At 43.1% G+C, this 18016-nt stretch overlaps 1 protein-coding gene across 1 annotated transcript; it reads right to left on the bottom strand.

Moving 5' to 3' along the window:
• Positions 1-3643: 3643 nt before the first annotated feature.
• Positions 3644-17671, bottom strand: LOC115128344 (voltage-dependent calcium channel gamma-4 subunit-like). The gene is made up of 6 exons (XM_029658113.2): positions 17601-17671; positions 17175-17451; positions 16461-16688; positions 9830-9913; positions 7375-7515; positions 3644-5796 (listed from the first exon to the last, which is right to left on the bottom strand). Exons 2-6 carry the CDS (start codon positions 17203-17205, stop codon positions 4979-4981), a joined length of 1302 nt encoding a protein of 433 aa, XP_029513973.1. The 5' UTR covers positions 17206-17451; positions 17601-17671; the 3' UTR covers positions 3644-4978.
• Between the last annotated feature and the right edge of the window lie 345 nt (positions 17672-18016).

Raw genomic sequence — 18016 nt, 5'->3', positions numbered from 1 at the left:
ACCAGGTGCAGTGCCTTCTGAAAGTATTCACACCCCTTTACTTTTCCAGATCTTGTTGTGTTACAGTCTGAGTTTACAATGAATTAGATTGCAATTTTTTTTTGTCACTGGCCTAAGCAGAACACCCCATAATGTCAAAGTGGAATTGTGTTTTTCAAAATGTTTACAGATGAATTTAAAAAACGAAAAGCTGAAATGTCTTCAGTCAATGAACTCTTTGTTATGGCCTAAATGAGTTCAGGAGTAAAAATGGCCTTAACAAGTCACATAATAAGTTGCATGGATTCACTCTGTTTGCAGTAATAGTGTTGAACATGATTTTGGAATGACTGCCTCATCTCTGCACCCCACACATACAGTTATATGTATGGTCCCTCAGTTAAGCAGTGAATATCAAACACAGATTCAATCACTAAGACCAGCGATGTCTCGCAAAGTAGGCCTATTGGTAGATGGATAAAAAATGTTATAAAAAAGCAGACATTGAATATCCCTTTGAGCATCGTGACGTTATTAATTACACTTTGGATGGCGTATCAATACACCCAGGCACCATAAAGACACAGGCGTCCTTCCCTACTCAGTTGCCGGAGAGAAAGGAAACCATTGAGGGATTTCACCATGAGGCCAATGGTGACTTAAAAACAGTTACGGAGTTTAATGTCTGTGATAGAAGAAAACTGAGGATGGATCAACAACATTGCAGTTAATCCACAATACGAACCGAATTATCGGAGTGAAAAGAAGGAAGCCTATACAGAAGAAAAAAACATTCCGAAACATGCATCCTGTTTGCAACAAGGCACTAAAGTAAAACTTCAAGAAATGTGGCAACATATTTTTTTTTTTTTTTGTCCTGAATACAAACTATCATGTTTGGGGCAAATCAAATACAACCTGTTATTGAGTACCACTCTCCATGTTTTCAAGCCTAGTGGTGGCTGCAACATCTTATGGGTATGCTTGTCATCGTTAAGGGCTGAGTCGTTTTTCAGGATAAAGCAAACCTGAATGGAGCTAAGCACAGGCAAAATCCAAGAGGAAAGCCTGGTTCAGTCTGCTTTCCACCAGACACTGGGATATGAATACACCTTTCAAAGTACTGACTCTGGGGTGTGAATACTTATGTAAATGAGATATTTCTGTTTTTCATTTTCAATACATTTGAAAAAACGTTTCTAAAGACATGTTTTCACTTTGTCATTTAGGGGATTATTATGTGTCGATGGGTGAGAGAGAATAAAATCTATTTAATCCATTTTGAGTTCAGGCTGTAACACAACTAGATGTGGATTATGTCAAGAGATATGAAAACGTTCTGAGGTCAACATGTGTAAGGTTGCATTGTGAGAAATAAATAACTATTCAGAATCATACGAGCCTTCAGTGTTGTAAATCATTAACCCAAGGACATTTCATGCGTTCATAAATACCGTAAGACGTTTTATCTATTTGATCTTTTTGTAGTGAGAGATCAACGGGTATTGGAAGGTGAATTGTTTCTGGGGTTTTTAATGAGAAACAATTGCGCATGTAAGACTGGATGTAACTATTAAATGTGAAGATGAGACATATCCCTCTCTTGTGCCTTTTTTCTGTCCCCATCGTTCAGCTCTCCGTCATCTTAAACACACATCTCAGTCACCATCTTGACCTCTTTCCAGCTCTGTCTCCACTGTCTGCCACATGTTATCACCTTCTGCCACAAAATGTAGAGCTTGACGACTACTGCTGAAGTGGATAAGAAACACAAAACCCCCCAAATCTCCCCACCACCAACTCAGCCCGCCCTTCCCACAAGTTTTTTTTTTTAAAGTAATTCCGGGCTGGTCCTCGTGTAGGCCTATCATGTGTCTCTATAAATGCCACACACACTGTTACTCATGTCTCACCCTGCCTCTAGTGGCTGCTCCTGTGGGACGGGGTCCAGACGATTAGTGGTGGGGTCTATGCTGTGTTAACCTCAACCCCCATTCTCCACCCTCCTGACCTGGCATGTAGACCTGAAACACGAACCAACCGTCTCTAGACACCTGACTCTTGGCCAAAGCTGTATATATAACACGTTAATCATTTTTAGTGTGGGTAAGTGACGTGAATGTGTCTAATAGTTTACAATGCGTTTGCAATGTAAGTGTGTGTAGCCTGTGTGTGTGTGTGTGTGTGTGTGTGTGTGTGTGTGTGTGTGTGTGTGTGTGTGTGTGTGTGTGTGTGTGTGTGTGTGTGTGTGTGTGTGTGTGTGTGTGTGTGTGTGTGTGTGTGTGATGGTAATGGTGATCATGGGTGTTATGACCTTTTGTGTGTGTGTGTGTCAGCAAGAATCAAGATGTATTAAGAAGAACTGGCCTCTCTTGACATTACCAAAATAAAGGAAGCCCCACCACTTCTTAACTTAACTTGTTATGAATGTCGCACTGAGCCAGCAGGGATCACAGGTCTCCTGTCCATGTCACTGGTCCCTATTCCTGTCGGGGTGATTTCTAGGGACCAGGGGCACATTACAAATGTTCACACTATCGTGCCAACCTGACCCAGGTTACCCTGAGGTATTTTCTCTTCACATTTACATTTATAGCACTGTTCCAGGAACTATGGTTCAGTACGGGAAAAAGTTTTGAAACAGGGAGACATTACCTGACTTTTTCCAATAAGAAACACTCAAATGTTTTCAAATGTTTTGCTACAGTGTACCCTACTGAACACAACCCAGGGCTCTCCAGAGAGAAAGGACTAATTAAACTCCCCAACTAAATCACACGAACTGTGCACCCCATGCTGTTGAACAAATAGTGCATCCCTCTCCCTCCCTAGCTCCCTTCATCCTCTAAAGTCATTGGTTTAATGAGATTAAAACAGTCACTTTCATTTCCATCCCAAGAGTGAAGAGATTCAGTGTTATTCAATTATTATTCAATTAATCAACTGTACTTGTAGTCATGTGTTAAGGAATTCTGCTGCTTTTCTGGGCCTGTGTCTTTCTTAGCTCAGCGTTCATTTCTGTGACCTTTGACCCCAATATCAACTGGACAATCAAGGTCACCTGTTAAGGTATAGAACAAACATTACACATGTTTTTTGTCACCTCAAAGGGGTTCATCTGTTGAGATGAGTCAATATCCCAGTCTGTTTTGTAGAAGTCACACCCTGATCTGTTTCACCTGTCTTCGTGCTTTTCTCCACCCCCCTCCAGGTGTCACCCATCTTCCCCATTACCCCCAGTGCATTTATACCTGTGTTCTCTGTTTGTCTGTTGCCAGTTCGTCTCGTCAAGCCTACCAGCGTGTTTTTTCCGCGTTCCTGTTTTTCCTAGTTTCTGTTTTCTATCCCTCCCTGTTCCGACCTTTTCTGCCTGCCCTGACCTCGAGCCTGCCTGCCGCCCTGTACCTTTCAGACTCTGACCTGGTTAATGAACTTATGCCTGTCCTCGACCTGCCTATTGCCTGCCCTTTGTATTTTAATAAATGTCAGAGACTCGCACCATCTGCCTCCTGTGTCTGCATCTGGGTCTCTCCCTGTGTCGTTATAGTAGATCCAGCTATATGAATGGAAAAAATTTGCACCATTTAATTTCCAAACATTTTTACATTCATTTGTACTATTACCATCTTGTTTAGATGTCAAATAACACACTCCACACAATACATTTTCATATATAACTTTATTGAATATATTTGTTTTATTTTGTATTTATTTTTGAGGCTCAGAATGTTGTATTGCTTACCCATCACAAATGTCCTTAGTTTGATGAATGTGTATTAGAGTAGAAATATAATTTATTATGATCACAGGATCACAGGCTCTCAGCCCCCTAACCCCAAGGTAGGATCTTTAAAGCAGTAGTTCTCAACTGGTTTTTCCTCGGAACCCAAATTAAACCAGGTTGTCTCAGTAGTGACCCAGTATTTGCATTGCAAAAGAAAATATGTGAAAACGCAATCTGGAAAACTATTTTGAATTCCATATTGATTGTAATTGTAGCAATTATACGTCAAAGAAAATGTGTCAAATTTACACATATTCTTGATGAAGAATGTTAATAAACTTGATTGTTTGACTCCACAAAATCAACCAAACCTAATTAGTGCTGCTAGCTCTACATTTCTTAATTGAAGAAAAATAGTTCAGAGATTAAACGATTTCATCACTTTCTACCTGGTTTTTAGTTTAAGTAAATGTTTTAATTATTTTATTTTATACTCAGACACGAGAATAAAAACAACAGTAATGTGATAATATTCAAGAAGTTACAATGGGTAAACCCATTCAAAACCTCCCGTGACCCAAATTTGGGTCCCGACCCACGAGTTGAGAATCACTGCTTTAGAGAAGAACAATAAGAATACAGTACATACCATCACTAAAATAAAGCCTATAATCTAATACACTTGTCATGAAGAATAAAAAACACAGATTAGGCTATGTTGGTTATACCTGTAATAACAAACAAAAACAATAGCCTTAAAAATGTGATGATAACAATAATTATAACAATAATAACAATAATAGTAACAATATTATTATTATTAATAATAATAAAATAAAATATATTTAAAATAAAATACAAATACAATATTACACTCATAATTTGCGCACATGCTTCCTGCATGACGCCATCAGATTTAATTGTGATGGAGCTAGAAATCAATGAAAACTTTAAAATACAAAAATCATAGTTCAAAATGTACAAATTTACCCTTCATTTACGATTATGAGAAACAACAGCAATGTGATAATATTCAAGAAGTTACCATCTTTACAGTCTTGTAACCTGGCTATGATAATCAAGCACTCGGAATGATAAGACAATTCAAAGTTTACAACTATAGATATATTGTGCATTTCAAAATGAATATATACTCAATACTGTTGTTAATAATACATTTGATATTCTCGTCAGTGGAATAGATATATTCATAGTAGTCAAAAACAGACTGAGATGGCCCTGCACCTCCATGGCTCTTTCTCCTATCTCCAAGGCTCACACTGGCGTGGTTCTCCTGTTCAGCGTGTCCGAGTCAGTGTCCCTGTTCCGTTTGCCCCCGAGGCGGTCCAGGGTGCCCATGCCCCTCTCTCTCTCCATGGTGCCAGTGGACAGAGGTGGCTGCTGGGGGGTAAGACCGGAGGATGACAAGGTATTCAGGGGCGCAATGGCAGTGCCGCCAACCGCGGCATTCTGGCCCGCCGCAGAGAGGTTGGACTTGGAGAGAGAAGGCAGTGTACCGCTCATCATCACCCCCACTTCCTCATTGGGGAAGTAGCTGTGCAGCTGGTAGAGGGAGGCCCGGTCGACCGTGCCGTAGAGGGGGGGCCCGCCGCCACCAAGACTCCCCATCTTGGAGTCCCGGGTCAGGGTATACATGGAGATATCGCCCCCTACTCCTCCACCAGCATGGTGCGGGTTTGGCAGGGTGGCCACAGAGAAAGGCGGGGCAGACGGCGGTAATGCAAAACTCTTGGCATCTGTGGGTGAGGTGTCACGGGGGGAGCGTGGCGGGTCGGTAGAGTGCGAGCTGGAGCGGGAGCGCCGGCGGAAGCGGTAGCTGGGCAGGCGGAGCATGGCGTGCGTGGTGCTCTTGAAGAGTTCGGTGCGTGAGCGGCAGCGCAGCTCCTTGTTCTTCTCGATGTAGATGTTGACGGCCAGGACGCCCACCATCTCAGCCAGGATGAATGAGAGGCCTCCGAAGTAGAAGGACCAGCCGTACGAGTAATGCCACTTCTTGTCCTCGTCCTTCTTGGGCGAGATGTCGCTTAGCGCCGCAGAGATGTACACTATCACGCCGATGATGTTGCTCAGGCCTGGGGGACAGACAGAGGTGAGACGTGTAAAAAAAAAAAAAGGTGAGATATAGACTCGAATATACACTGAACAAAATACACGCATAAAAGATCCCAGAAATGTTTCAAACGTACAAAAAGCTTATTTCTCTCAAATTTTGACCACAAATGTGTTTGCATGCTTTTTTAGTGAGCATTTCTCCTTTGCCAAGATAATCCATCCACCTGACCGGTGTGGCATATCAAGAAGCTGATTAAACAGAATGATGATTGCACAGGTGCACCACTCTAAAATGTGCAGTTTTGCCAGACAACATAATGCCACAGAGTTTTGAGGGAGCGTGCAATTGGCATGCTGACTGCAGAAATGTCCACCAGAGCTGTTGCCGGAGAATTGAATGTTAATTTCTCTACCATAAGCCGCCTCCAACGTCGTTTTAGAGAATCTGTCAGTATGTCCAACCGGCCTCACAATCACAGACCACATGCAACCATACCAGCCCAGCAAAGGACCACCACATCTGACTTCTTCACCTGTGGGATCGTCTGAGAGTATTTCTGTCTCTAATAAAGCCCCTTTGTGGGGAAAAACTCATTCTGATTGGCTGGGCTTGGCTCCCCAGTGGGTGGGCTTGACTCCCAAGTGGGTGGGCCTATGCCCTCCTAGGCCTACCCAAATCTGCGCGCCTGCCCAGTCATGTGAAATCCATAGATTAGGACCTAATAAATGTAGTTCAATTGACTGATTTCCTTATATGAACTGGAACCTCAGTAAAAATCTTTTAAATTGTTGCCTGCTGTGTTCTTTTTACGTTTTTGTTCAGTATAATATGCCATTGATTTTCTCTGAGCTTTTCCATAGGGGGGTGGGGGAATGGCTCTAAACGAACCGTCTCAACTTGATTACTTCTCTTGTGTTATGTCTCATTGACCCATATCTCCACTTAGGAGGTAATATATGGCATATTACTAAATAAACCATATTTATTACTTCTGTTGTGTTGTGCCTCATTGACCTGAGTCTCCACTCAAGGGATGATATACTGTATGTGGTGGCAGGTAGCCTAGTGGTTAGAGCGTTGGGCATAACCGAAAGGTGGCTGGATCAAATCCTCGAGCTGACAAGGTAAACATCTGTCGTTCTGCCCCTAAACAAGACAGTTAACCCACTGTTCCCTGGTAAGCCGTCATTGTAAATAAGAATTTGTTCTTAAACTGACTTGCCAAATTAAATGTAAAAAAATCTCATTTACATGTGGGAACTCTAAGCCGCAACCAACATCATTAACATGAAACGAGTTATGGGGAGGGAAAAACAACACAAAAGTGAATATCATAGATGGATGAAATGATGGATGAAATGATGGGGATAATTATATTAGCCAATTAAAAACAACAACACTCGTTTCCGAGTTCAGAGACCATTGAGAACATTTAAGGCAGAGTAGGGCATTCCATCATAACAAGAGAAAGGGGCGTATGAGACACCATCGAGCATGATTTGAACTCCAGGACTAGGCTTCATCTGTGTCCAGGAAACCAGCCCCATGTGTACTGAGTAATAGAGAAACTGTCAAGAACAAGACGCCGGCGCCTTACCAGCAGCCACAAACAGGATGCCTCCTCCTAGGATGATGTTCCTCTTGCTCTTGTAGAAGCTGCTGGATGCAACACATATCGCTCCCATCAGGAGGAGTATAGCACTCAGGATGGGGAAGATACTGGAGGCTCGGACCACACCTGCAGACGGAAGGTGGTGAAATGTTCCTTAGTTGCTGATCTAAGGTCAGTTTCTTGTTGACAGTGGTGAATGGTTATAGTTGTGATTTGGGAAGGGTAATTTGAGCCTGGATCTATGCCTATGGGTATCTTCTACTTGGACCTTTGCTTAGATAGGAGATCCTATCCTCTGATAATACTGGAAGCGACTTTAAACTTATTGTGTCGTAACCTGCTGAGCTTAGCAAATACGTGTATTAAAGATGAATGATTAAAGATAAAGTTGTGAAGGTGACTTGTAAGGGGTAGAAACCCAAATTATTTCCCACTCGTTTCGTTCCGAACAGAACCATTATTTGTTAAGTTACGTTCCGCTGTTCCGACCAGCAAAATAAAGTTCTGAACCGGTTTGAACCGGTTTGAACTCCCCAAAAAGTACCGGTTTATATTATTCCTTTCTGTTCCATTTTAAACCTCTAAAATAGTTGGGGGAAAATTACATTTAGCTGTAGATGAAATTACTTCACCAATCAGTGCAGCTAAACGAGCAGGTAAGCGATTTAATCTGTATAGGAAAGTCACAAAGAGCTAATTATATTTTGCCGTAACAGCATGGTTTTAATCATAATGAAAGACAAACACAGACACACTGTGCTGCCAGTCACAGTGTAAGGCGCCAGATGCAACTGAAATGTTGCAGGGGAGGACAAAGCAAGAGAGGAGGGGAGGAAGCTTTCCTTGAAGCGCTGGGAATCTGAATTACGCCCACAGAATTATACCTACGGAGGATCAGCTCTATGGAGGAACTTGAATGTCTTTGAACTTCTGAGTTGGTTTAATGTTGGACCAGAGCAAACGTACCTAGCTAACACGCTTGTGTGTGCAGAGCAGCACTAGAATTAAAAACACATCTTACCTTTCTGTACTTAATAAAGCCAATGTGGTAACTATAGTATATCTCCCCAATTTCTGAAACCATGCTTGTAACGTCATCAGGTGGCTACAGTAACCTATGCAGGTAGCCTACACACACACGTACACCCCCTGGTAAAGATGTCCAGCTGCCAGGCAGACGCTGGAATATGTTTCTGAGTGACACAGGGGCTTTGTTGTGGACTGGAAGAAAAACAATGTCCGGAATGTAAAAGAATGTTATTAACCGGTTCCCATGCTTTTCAAAATAACGGTTCCGTTCTGGAACAGTATAGATCACGGGCTCCGTTACTCAGATAATTGTGTTATTTTCCAGTTTTTGATTCTGTTCCCTGAACTGGTTCCAACCCTTGCTTTTCCGGCTGCGTATGTGACATTGTCACCATCTGGGGTAGAGTAATATACCACACTAAGCTTTTATTTTGTAACACCTTTCATAAATGACTAAATGTATCCTACATTCTTATTCCAACCAATGTTCTGGTTGGATTGGAATATCCTATTCCTTTGTTATAATTCCCTCCGGCAAATGAGAGATACTGATTGAGTTAGCTAACTCTTAACCTTGTACCTCGGCATTCACTAATGCTGTTTCCCAGCATTTCTTTTCAATTCGACATCACATCTTTCTAGTGACATCCTCCCACTGCCCACATCTCCTTACTCACGCAAGAGATACTCTGCTGGATCCCACGTCTCCTTACTCACGCAGGAGATACTCTGCTGCCTCCCACGTCCCCTTACTCACGCAGGAGATACTCTGCTGCATCCCACGTCCCCTTACTCCCGCAGGAGATACTCTGCTGCATCCCACGTCCCCTTACTCCCGCAGGAGATACTCTGCTGCATCCCACGTCCCCTTACTCCCGCAGGAGATACTCTGCTGCATCCCACGTCCCCTTACTCACGCAGGAGATACTCTGCTGGATCCCACATCCCCTCTGCTGCATCCCACATCCCCCGCAGGAGATACTCTGCTGCATCCCACGTCCCCTTACTCCCGCAGGAGATACTCTGCTGCATCCCACGTCCCCTTACTCCCGCAGGAGATACTCTGCTGCATCCCACGTCCCCTTACTCCCGCAGGAGATACTCTGCTGCATCCCACGTCCCCTTACTCCTGCAGGAGATACTCTGCTGCATCCCACGTCCCCTTACTCACGCCGGAGATACTCTGCTGGATCCCACATCCCCTTACCCACGCAGGAGATACTCTGCTGCATCCCACGTCCCCTTACTCCCGCAGGAGATACTCTGCTGCATCCCACGTCTCCTTAATCCCGCAGGAGATACTCTGCTGCATCCCACGTCCCCTTACTCACGCAGGAGATACTCTGCTGCATCCCACGTCCCCTTACTCATGCAGGAGATACTCTGCTGCATCCCACGTCCCCTTACTCACGCAGGAGATACTCTGCTGCATCCTGATCATAGTCTGCATCGTCCGGGAAATGATTGATCTGAGAACACACTCCTCTCTTCAGCCCTGAGAAGGAGAGAGAGAAGAGAGAGAGAGAGAGAGAGAGAGAGAGAGAGAGAGAGAGAGAGAGAGAGAGAGAGAGAGAGAGACCCTTGAGGAAGAGACGTGTCATTTCCAGGCCCAGGGAAATGTGCTCATCTGTGGGGACACAAATGTGCGTACAGGAACACTACCTGATCTAACGAGCACACTGTACTTTGTCAATGGTAGGTTACGGGGGGACTCTTTGGGAAGATTCACCTACTGATCACCTCGGCCACAGTACAGTAGACTATATGATTACAGACATTGACCCTTTCTCTCTCAGCTCATTCACTCTCAAGCCACTAACACCTCTGTCTGATCACAGCCAAATTACATTGTTCCTCAAAAGAACAGACATGGAAACAACCACACATTCACAGCCCAGTAAGCTATACAACATCAGCAATTCATACAGATGGGCCCAAAACAGCACAGAAGAATACCACAAAGCAACCTGGAACCAAAATAACCAAACACTCTTAGATAACTTTCTGGATACCACACTCACTCACAATAAAGAGGGCATCAATCTGGCAGTACAAAACATCAACTATATATTCAGGCAAACGGCAAAAGAAGCACAATTGAAATTGAAATAGATAAAAAACAAAACAAAAAAGACCACAGATAACAACTGGTTTGATGCAGATTGTAAAATTATAAGGAAAAAACACTATCCAACCAAAAGCACAAAAACCCAAATAATGGTGAATTACGCCTTCATTACTGTGAGACTTTAAAACTCTATCAACGTGCACTCAGAACCAAAAAAACACAGTACAACAGCAAGCAGCTGACACTAATTGAGGAGTCCATAAACACACACAACTTCTGGCAAAATTGGAGAAAAAAAATCTAAACAAGAGGAATTAGCGATACAAAATGGTGACACGTGGACGACCCATTTTAAAACACTCTACAAATGTAACGGTCGTCGTATGAAGGAGAGGGCCAAAGCGCAGCATGGTAAGTGTTCATCTTGATTTTTAATAAGAAACGTGAACACTGAAACAAAAACAATAAACGACAACGTGTAATAACTCAACCGAAACAGTACCGTGTGGACCAAACACTGACACGGGAAAACAAACACCCACAACTCAACAGTGAAACCAGGCTACCTAAGTATGATTCTCAATCAGGGACAACGATTGACAGCTGCCTCTGATTGAGAACCATACCAGGCCAAACACAGAAATAGCAAATCATAGAAAAACAAACATAGACAACCCACCCAACTCACGCCCTTACCATACTAAAACAAAGACATAATAAAAGAACTAAGGTCAGAACGTGACAACCAGACCGTTCAAATTGACACAAACGCAGAACAACGCCCAATTCATGAGAAGTTGAATGGATTAGAAAAAGCTATAAAGGACAATCAAAATCCACTGGACTCCCCAATTACTGACCAGGAGCTCTATAAGAAACTTCAGGCTCTCAAATTTAAAGAGGCATGTGGACCTGATGGCATCCTAAATGAGATGCTCAAACTCACTAGTGCAAAATTTCAATTGGCGATATTAAAACTGTTTAATTTGATCCTGAGTGTAGGTTATTTCCCTGACATCTGGAATCAAGGACTCATAACCCCAATCTTTAAGAATGGAGACAAATTTGACCCTAACAATTACAGAGGCATTTGTGTGAACAGTATCCAGGGGAAGGTTTTCTGTAGTATTATACACTTCCTTGATAAGCACACTGTCTTGAGTAAAGCCCAATTGGATTTATACCAAAACATTGCACAACTGATCATATTTACACCCTACACACCCTGATAGATAAACATGTCCACCAAAATAATACCAAAATATATGCTTGCTTTATCGACTTCCAAAAAGCATTTGATTCTATTTGGCATACAGGACTATTCTACAAAGTTATTGAAAGTGGTGTAGGGGGTAAAACATATGATATAATTAAATCAATGTATACTGGCAATACGTGCAGCATTAAAATTGGTAAGAAAATAACTGAATTCTTTAACTAGGGGCGCCCCGCCAGGGTTGCAATCTGAGCCCTGCACTCTTCAATATTTACATTAACGAATTGGCCACTATTCTAGAAAAATCCTCAGCCCCTGGTGTTAATCTCCACAATTCAGAAGTTTAATGCCTACTCTTCGCAGATGACCTATGCCTGCTGTCACCCACAGCACATGGCCTACAGCAGAGCCTGGACCTGCTAGAGCAGTACTGCCAGACCTGGGCCCTGACAGTAAACCCCAAAAATACTAAAATAATGATTTTCCAGAGAAGATCCAGATCTCAGGGAATTAAACCAAAGTTCTCAATTGGTACAAAATATATAGAGTACTGTACACACTACAATTACTTAGGTTTAAAAATAAGCTCAACTGGACACCTTAATGAGGCAGTGAATGAGCTGAGAGAGAAGGCATGCAGGGCATTCTATGCCATTAAAAAGCTAATTAATTGAAATACTTATTACAATTTTGCTAAAACTAATTCAATATGTCATTGAACCAATTGCACTTTATGGCAGCGAGGTGTGGGGTCCACTAGCAAAACAAGATTTCAACAAATGGGACAAACACCCCATTGAAACCCTGCATGCAGAGTTCTGTAAGATTCTCCTACATGTCCAGAGGAAAACTACAAACAATGCATGCAGGGCAGAATTAGGCCAATATCTACTAATAATAACAACTCAAAAAAAGAGCAATTAAGTTTTGGAAACATCTCAAATACAGTGACCCCCTCTCATATCATTACCAAGCCCTGCAATGCCAGGAGCTGAGCAAAGAAAAAGAGTCCCCTCATCCAGCTGGTCCTGGGGCTGAGTTCACAAACCTGCTCAACTAACGCACTGAAGCCTCAGGACCAGATCATCCAATCAATCAGGATAAACCAAATTACAACACAGTCAAAACAAAACTATATTGCTTATTGGGAAACACAAACACAAAGCAAAATGAAGTGCTATCTGTCCCTAAATCGACAGTACACCGTGACTAAATATTTTACCATGGTTACTGATCAAAACCTTAGAAAAACCTTGACAAAGTACAGGCTCAGTGAGCACAGCCTTGCCATTGAGAAGGGTAGACACAAGAAAACCTGGCTCCCTGTAGAGGAAAGGCTGTGCAACCACTGCACAACAGCAGAACCTGAGACGGAGCTGCATTTCCTGTCAAAAATATAAAACAATTAGAGAGTGTCATTTTCCCAAATTTGAAACCCTTATTCAAGAGAGAGAGAGAGAGAGAGAGAGAGAGATGGACAGAGAGAGAGAGAAAGATGGACAGAGAGAGAGAGAGATAGGCCGAGAGAGAGAGAGAGAGATAGGCAGAGAGAGAGATGGACAGAGAGAGAGAGAAAGATGGACAGAGAGAGAGAGAGATAGGCCGAGAGAGAGAGAGAGATAGGCAGAGAGAGAGATGGACAGAGAGAGAGAGAGAGATGGACAGAGAGAGAGAGAGAGATAGGCAGAGAGAGAGATGGACAGAGAGAGAGAGAGAGATAGGCAGAGAGAGAGAGAGAGAGATAGGCAGAGAGAGAGAGAAAAACGGACAGAGAGAGAAAACAGAGATGGACAGAGAGAAATACAGAAATATGGGAGAGAGATGGGTATTAGAGAGTATTGGAGACAGAAACAGGACAGGACAGATATCTGAGGCTTGGTGTATGGACATATTAAGTATTCATTTGAATCCCTTTTCAAGTCGGTTGTGACAGTTAAATGAACCACAAACAACCCTTTGTACTCTGAAGAGGACAACAGACTTCATTAATAATTAAGAAGCTGTAATCAGTATGTTGAGCATCTGCCACAAATATTATATATAATGGCTGTTGTTGTCCTCTTTTGTGGTCTATCACTTACTGTAGGTAGCAAATGGAGTCCCACTCCATCAGACTATAACTAATGACTCATCACTCATACTTCTGACTCGTTACAGGAAACTAGGCGTCACTATTTCACAGGAGAGACATTTAAAAAAAAATCTAAACGCATTTTTGGGCAGAAATCTCTTCTGGAACATGTCAACTTTCATGTGCCTTAATATCTTTTATTTATTTATTTTAATTTTACCCCCCAATTTCGTGGTATCCAATTGTTTTTTTTAGTAGCTACTATCTTGTCTCATCGCTACAACTCCTGTACGGGCTCGGGAGAGACGAAGGTTGAAACATACTGTCCTCGGATACACAACCCAACCAAGCCGCACTGCTTCTTAACACAGTGCGCATCCAACCCGGAAGCCAGCCCCACCAATGTGTCGGAGGAAACACCGTGCACCTGGCAACCTTGGTTAGCGCGCACTGCGCCCAGCTCGCCACAGGAGTCGCTGGTGCGCGATGAGACAAGGACATCCCTACCGGCCAAGCCCTACCTAACCCGGACAACGCTAGGCCAATTGTGCTTCGCCCCACGGACCTACTGGTCGCGGCCGGTTACGACAGAGCCTGGGCGCGAACCCAGAGTCTCTGATGGCACAGCTGGCGCTGCAGTACAGCGCCCTTAACCAATGCGCCACCATGTGCCTTAATATCAAACATGTACAGCATGCCATCTGTAAATACGAATAAAATTGTTAAATTTCGAGCCTAGTTGGTTTAGCCACAGAAAAAGACAGCAACCTTCCCGCTTGCTATGATTGGCTGAGATAATGAATGGCTTGACATGCCGAGAGATGAGTCTGGATTGGTCTGCCATGTAGCAGGCTTTTATCTATTTAAGCTGGTCAGTATTTTTTTTTTTTTACCTTTATTTTACTAGGCAAGTCAGTTTAGAACAAATTCTTATTTTCAATGACAGCCTAGGAACAGTGGGTTAACTGCCTGTTCAGGGGTAGAATTACAGATTTATACCTTGTCAGCTCAGGGATTTGAACTTGCAACCTTTCAGTTACTAGTCCAACGGTCTAACCACTAGGCTACACTGCCTCCCCTAGAAGTATGTGTAGGTAATTCTGTCTAATGTAGTTTACATATATATATATATATTGCATAATAGAACTGCATAAGTGTTGCTCTCCACTTTCTTGAGGACCGAGTTTTGAAATCAGTGGAATGCATGGTGGAATTAGAGTATGATACAGTAGCTAAGGAAATGGAGAAAACACTCTGGATTACATTTTCAAACTAAGGGCAACCGTGGCATCCGTGACAGAGAGGGAGAAGCATCCATCCATGTATATGGGTAAGATAGTCTAGCTAGCTACATTTTCTGATATTACACGTTTCGAATTTAGTCAGAAAGTCATTTTCATTTCAAGTTAAAGTGTACTATTAGCTAGTTAGCTAACGTTACATTTATGATCTGTGTAATAATATTATTTGTATCTCAGAGCCATTTGCTTTGCTAGTTATAGCCTAATGTTAGCTAGCTAACATTGAACCTGATTGGTTAGCTACCTGCAGATTCATGCAGGGTAGTAACGTCATGAGTTGGGATTATGGTTCACTGTTTAGCTAGCTACATGTCTTAACAAAAGAATCCACTATGCACGTAACCATTTCAATTGAATGTTAACGATGTCACTGCGACAACTGTTGATATACGTAGCTGGTAAATTCGCTCTGGTTATCTACTCCGATTTCAGAGCACTTTCGTCTAAGTTACCAAGGCTCTGGATAACATAAAAACAGCCTAACCAGCTCTGCTAGGGCGAGTAAAATAGTCAGAGTGAGCTGTTCTCTAATTTGTGTCTGGAAGTAGCTACCAAGCTAGCCAACGTTAGCCAGTTAGCTTGGGTGCCCGACTGCTGTTGTTGGACAGAACGCTCGGATCAACCCTTAAAGAGACGGGTGGGGCTAAAGCTTAAGAGGGTGTGAACGATGCTGAATAGGTGTAAACAAAAAAGAGCTCTTCAATAGGTGCACCAAAACATTCAAAGGCCATTTTCTCAAAAGTGAGGTTACAAGTTTATCAACTTTCAAAGCAGAATTACATTCCCATTGTTCCTCAACTGTAGTGTATGATAAACCATTTTCTAGCTCTGAGTGTCTACCTGTATCCAATGTAAAAATAAAATAAACACAATTTCAAATTTGCTACATAAGACTGAACCGAATTGGTCGATCACAATTGCCTCTTTAGCATTCGCTGGTCTCACGAAGCCAAACCTTCAAAATCAAGTCATTGTCACGCATGGTTCTCGACAAGACTAGTTTCTCGCAGATGACAATAGGGTAAAAATGCTAATGTTAGATCATGTTAGATAAGCAGCTCTTGAAATGTGCCTTTTTTTCTCCTGACTGTCTGCCACTGCCCACTGGATGTCCTCTAAATGCACTCCAGGCAGCACTGTGTCGAACCGTGTCTTTCATGGTTGAGCTGCTCATCAGCTGCACAACACACACACTCTTGTACACACACCTGCACATGCATGTATGTGCACATAAACGCGCGAGCCAAACACAGTGATCCACCCCCCCCCCCCCCACACACACACACACACACTGAGGCATTCATCTGACCCCACCAAAAGCCTGGAAATACACTGATTCCCCCATCACCCCTCCCCCTCCCCACAAACATCTAGACCTCCCCTTACCCTCCAGACAGCAGATCCTCCAGAGGCCAGAGTGGGTGAGGGCACCGGGGTCTTTCTTGTCCTTGTTGTTGGGGTCGTCCTGGGAGGAGTTGGCCGTGCTGTTGCAGATGAAGGCCCGTGCGTACAGCCAGTAGTCCGTCCCAATGGCCACCGCCATCAGGGAAAAGGCTGCAAACGCCCCCAAAGTGGTGAGGACAACCTGGATCCCCTTCTCCCACCACACCATGACTGGGCCGGAGAGGGGGAGGAGAGAGAGGGATTGAGAAAGAGAAGAGCTGGTGAAATGGAAAAGATGCCTGAAAAGCTACAAATCAAGAGTATCCTCTTGAATGGTGTGGGTGTGTCTGTGTTTCAAAGGAAACAACCGATATGCCACAATTGACCCGTTATTGACCTGGATGTCCAAAACCTGGTGTGTCGATTTCAATTCAATAAGACTTTATTAATCCCAGAGGGACAATTAGAAAGGCATTATCAGTTCTTTGTCTCTCTGATGACTTGTAATTGTTTAAATACAAAAGCCCTTTGAGAAGGGAAAAAAACGAAAACTTCAGTATAACTGTCTCGTCTAGTTACAGAATAATTACTTGGGTAAATCATATTGTTTCCTTTTGAATCCAGGCATCTGCTGTCTTTGGTTAAGTGTTAACGTTAAGTGTGTGTGCGTGTGTGTGCGCGTTTGGTGAAGTGTGTTTCTAGTGAAATGTGTGTTACCTTGGGGCATGCCTCTGCCTTTTGCCTCCATGTCTGCAGCTTGCTGTTCCTCGTCAGTGAAGAGTGCGCATTCAGAGTCCCCTCTGTCCAAGCCACATCCATAGACCGCTCTTCCTCTCTCGTTTCCTCTCTTCTCGTTCCCCTCTCTCTCTCTCTCTCTGCTCCCGTGTTCCTCCCCTTCTCACTTACCTCTGTCTCTATGTGAATGTGGATCCACAACTCGAGGTTTCGTCCCTCTTCTCAGTAAGTGACCATGGCATGCGTCTCAGCGTTGCTCCTGTGGGGTGAAGAATAAGAAGAAAAAAAGAAAGGATTTAATAAATGAATGTGATGTGAGAGGGAAGCCAAGTAAAATGGTCTTTCTTAACCTTACAAAAAAGATGAATCATTAATACAACTGGGTTTGAACATTATGCGATGACCAACCCGAAAGGAAAGAAGCTGATCCGTTTCCACATTTCACCTAGAGAGAGACAGAGGGATATATAAAGCAAGAGGGAACAGGAAAGAAGCGAGAGAGCGTGCTCTATTCCATTGCCATGGCAACAGCAAATTCCAAAGTCTAGGACGGAACAGAACACTGCGAGTGAGAAGCGAGTGGGGGGTGAGGGGCAGCTGAAACAGCTGAGGGGATTTTGCCGCGATTAAACAGTATATAAATACTGATGCTGAAGATCTCAATATGATATATATTTTTAAAAGAGTGAGTCATTTCAAAGCCATGATAAAACATGTAGAATCCTAGTGTACTGTTCAATTAAGGGAAGTAATCAAGACCATTCAGATGATGACAAGCACTTCAATATCATTATGTAGTTGAGCTAACATATGCTGTATGTGAG

This window comes from Oncorhynchus nerka, linkage group LG4 (genome assembly GCF_034236695.1).
Source record: "Oncorhynchus nerka isolate Pitt River linkage group LG4, Oner_Uvic_2.0, whole genome shotgun sequence".
Taxonomy (NCBI): Eukaryota; Metazoa; Chordata; class Actinopteri; order Salmoniformes; family Salmonidae; genus Oncorhynchus; species Oncorhynchus nerka.
This window is presented reverse-complemented; position numbering and strand designations above follow the sequence as displayed.